The sequence below is a fragment of the Formica exsecta genome, unplaced genomic scaffold (assembly GCF_003651465.1).
Source record: "Formica exsecta isolate Colony F162 unplaced genomic scaffold, ASM365146v1 scaffold1022, whole genome shotgun sequence".
Taxonomy (NCBI): Eukaryota; Metazoa; Arthropoda; class Insecta; order Hymenoptera; family Formicidae; genus Formica; species Formica exsecta.
The window spans coordinates 152,130-153,756 of record NW_021848362.1 but is presented as its reverse complement, the minus strand read 5'-3'; the positions used below and the strand labels follow the sequence as shown (position 1 = coordinate 153,756).

Genomic DNA, 1,627 nt, shown 5'->3' with positions numbered 1-1,627 from the left:
TATATATATATATATATATATATATCACCATAGCTATAATCACGATTTTAGACCTATGGAAATAAGGAGCAATATTTTATGCATGTATTTTTTTAAAAGGAATCTATACACTTCAAATTTCAATTAATAATTTGTTAATATTTGAAACATACACACGCACACACACATTAAGCTTAAAAAATGAGTCATATACCATGTATTGCATTATATATTTAAAAAATTTTCTGATACATATAATTCTCTGCATAAAAGGTTAAAAAAAAAAAAATGAAAAGCTGAAATCTACAGAATTTTTTACTGTGAAAATATTAATCATTTTCTATAAATATTGCATAAAATTACAAAAGCATTCGAGCGACGCATATGAATGTACTTTTCTTGTGCGTAAGAGCATACCATGACATTAATAGACGCAATATCCGCGTAAGAATGTACAATTGTTTGTAAAACTTGACGTGTTCGATCTTTTACGGATGATTCACTTATCATTCAAGGTCAGAGATGAAAACCTTTAAAGCATTTCGCTAACAAACGCAATAACATAATTAATGTATGATAGATAAATTTTTAAAGACAATTAAAATCTATTATGTATTAATATCAATTTTAATTTTTGATATTTTGTACATTATTGTGCAATTGTTTGTTATATGGGCATACTTTTGTAGCACGTCAGTCAGCAAACCATTTCTGTGGATAATACAGTTGTGGGATTAACATGGATGATTGGCAATCAGGACATATTTGCGGCGTACGGAGCGGATGCGTATATAAAATTCTACAATGTCACGGATGCTAAACCCATGACGTGTGCGAAATTCGAAATTACTAGTAAACAAAGCATCAGCAGCTTACGCGTCAATTCTAAGAGGTACACATAAGATAATTAAATCCGGATGATTCATCGTCCGAAAACTCCTTTCTCTTTCTTACTAATTTTAGATTCAATGGTTACGATGTTTATGCCTTGCTTATATGTTTTCTTGGCATATGTATTTTTCTTTATAAAGAGAAATACTTTTTAATTTTTATTAAAAAAATATAGATAACATGACTAGCTGAAATTTATAAAAATTGGCAGTGTACAGTTATACATATAAAATATAAATTAACTAAAAGATCTAGAATAAAATTTGAATATTTTAATTGGTTGCGTTGGAATACGTATATTCAATTTCTGCATTTTAATGCCTAAATAACTATTAATATGAAGATAACTGAACAAGAACTAGTATATACACTGTTCTTTACTTATTTTTTATACATACTTACATATAAAAAATGTCTCCCATTTATCACGTCAAATGCGATTGCACAATAATGTAATGCAAGTATCCATAATTCCAACGCGAGATTAAAAAAAATATAGAGATAAAAAATTATATACTATAGAAATTAATATTTATTTTACTTATTTTAGAGATATTCTGGCTGTTGGAGATGTTCGGGCAAACGTTGAAATATGGAAATTTCCACGTCACTTATTTTGAATACAACTCTGATCAACGCCGGTTGCTTGCGATATTTGCTGAATGTGCTGACATTACTACATATACTCTGTATTGCATGTGTATATCCACGTTTTTATGCAAATAAACTATTACGAAACATTGATTTTTTCTTTCCC

The 1,627-nt window shown here is 28.3% G+C and overlaps 1 protein-coding gene across 1 annotated transcript in view; it reads left to right on the top strand.

Annotated features, from left to right (window-relative positions):
• Positions 1-1,614, top strand: part of LOC115232870 (WD repeat-containing protein 34-like) — a 4,112-nt gene extending 2,498 nt beyond the window's left edge. The window contains exons 9-10 of the mRNA XM_029803021.1: positions 669-871; positions 1,421-1,614. Of these exons, the coding sequence (XP_029658881.1) occupies positions 669-871; positions 1,421-1,490 (273 nt within the window). The 3' untranslated portion in view covers positions 1,491-1,614. The remainder of the gene's footprint in view (positions 1-668; positions 872-1,420) is intronic.
• Positions 1,615-1,627: the final 13 nt, after the last annotated feature.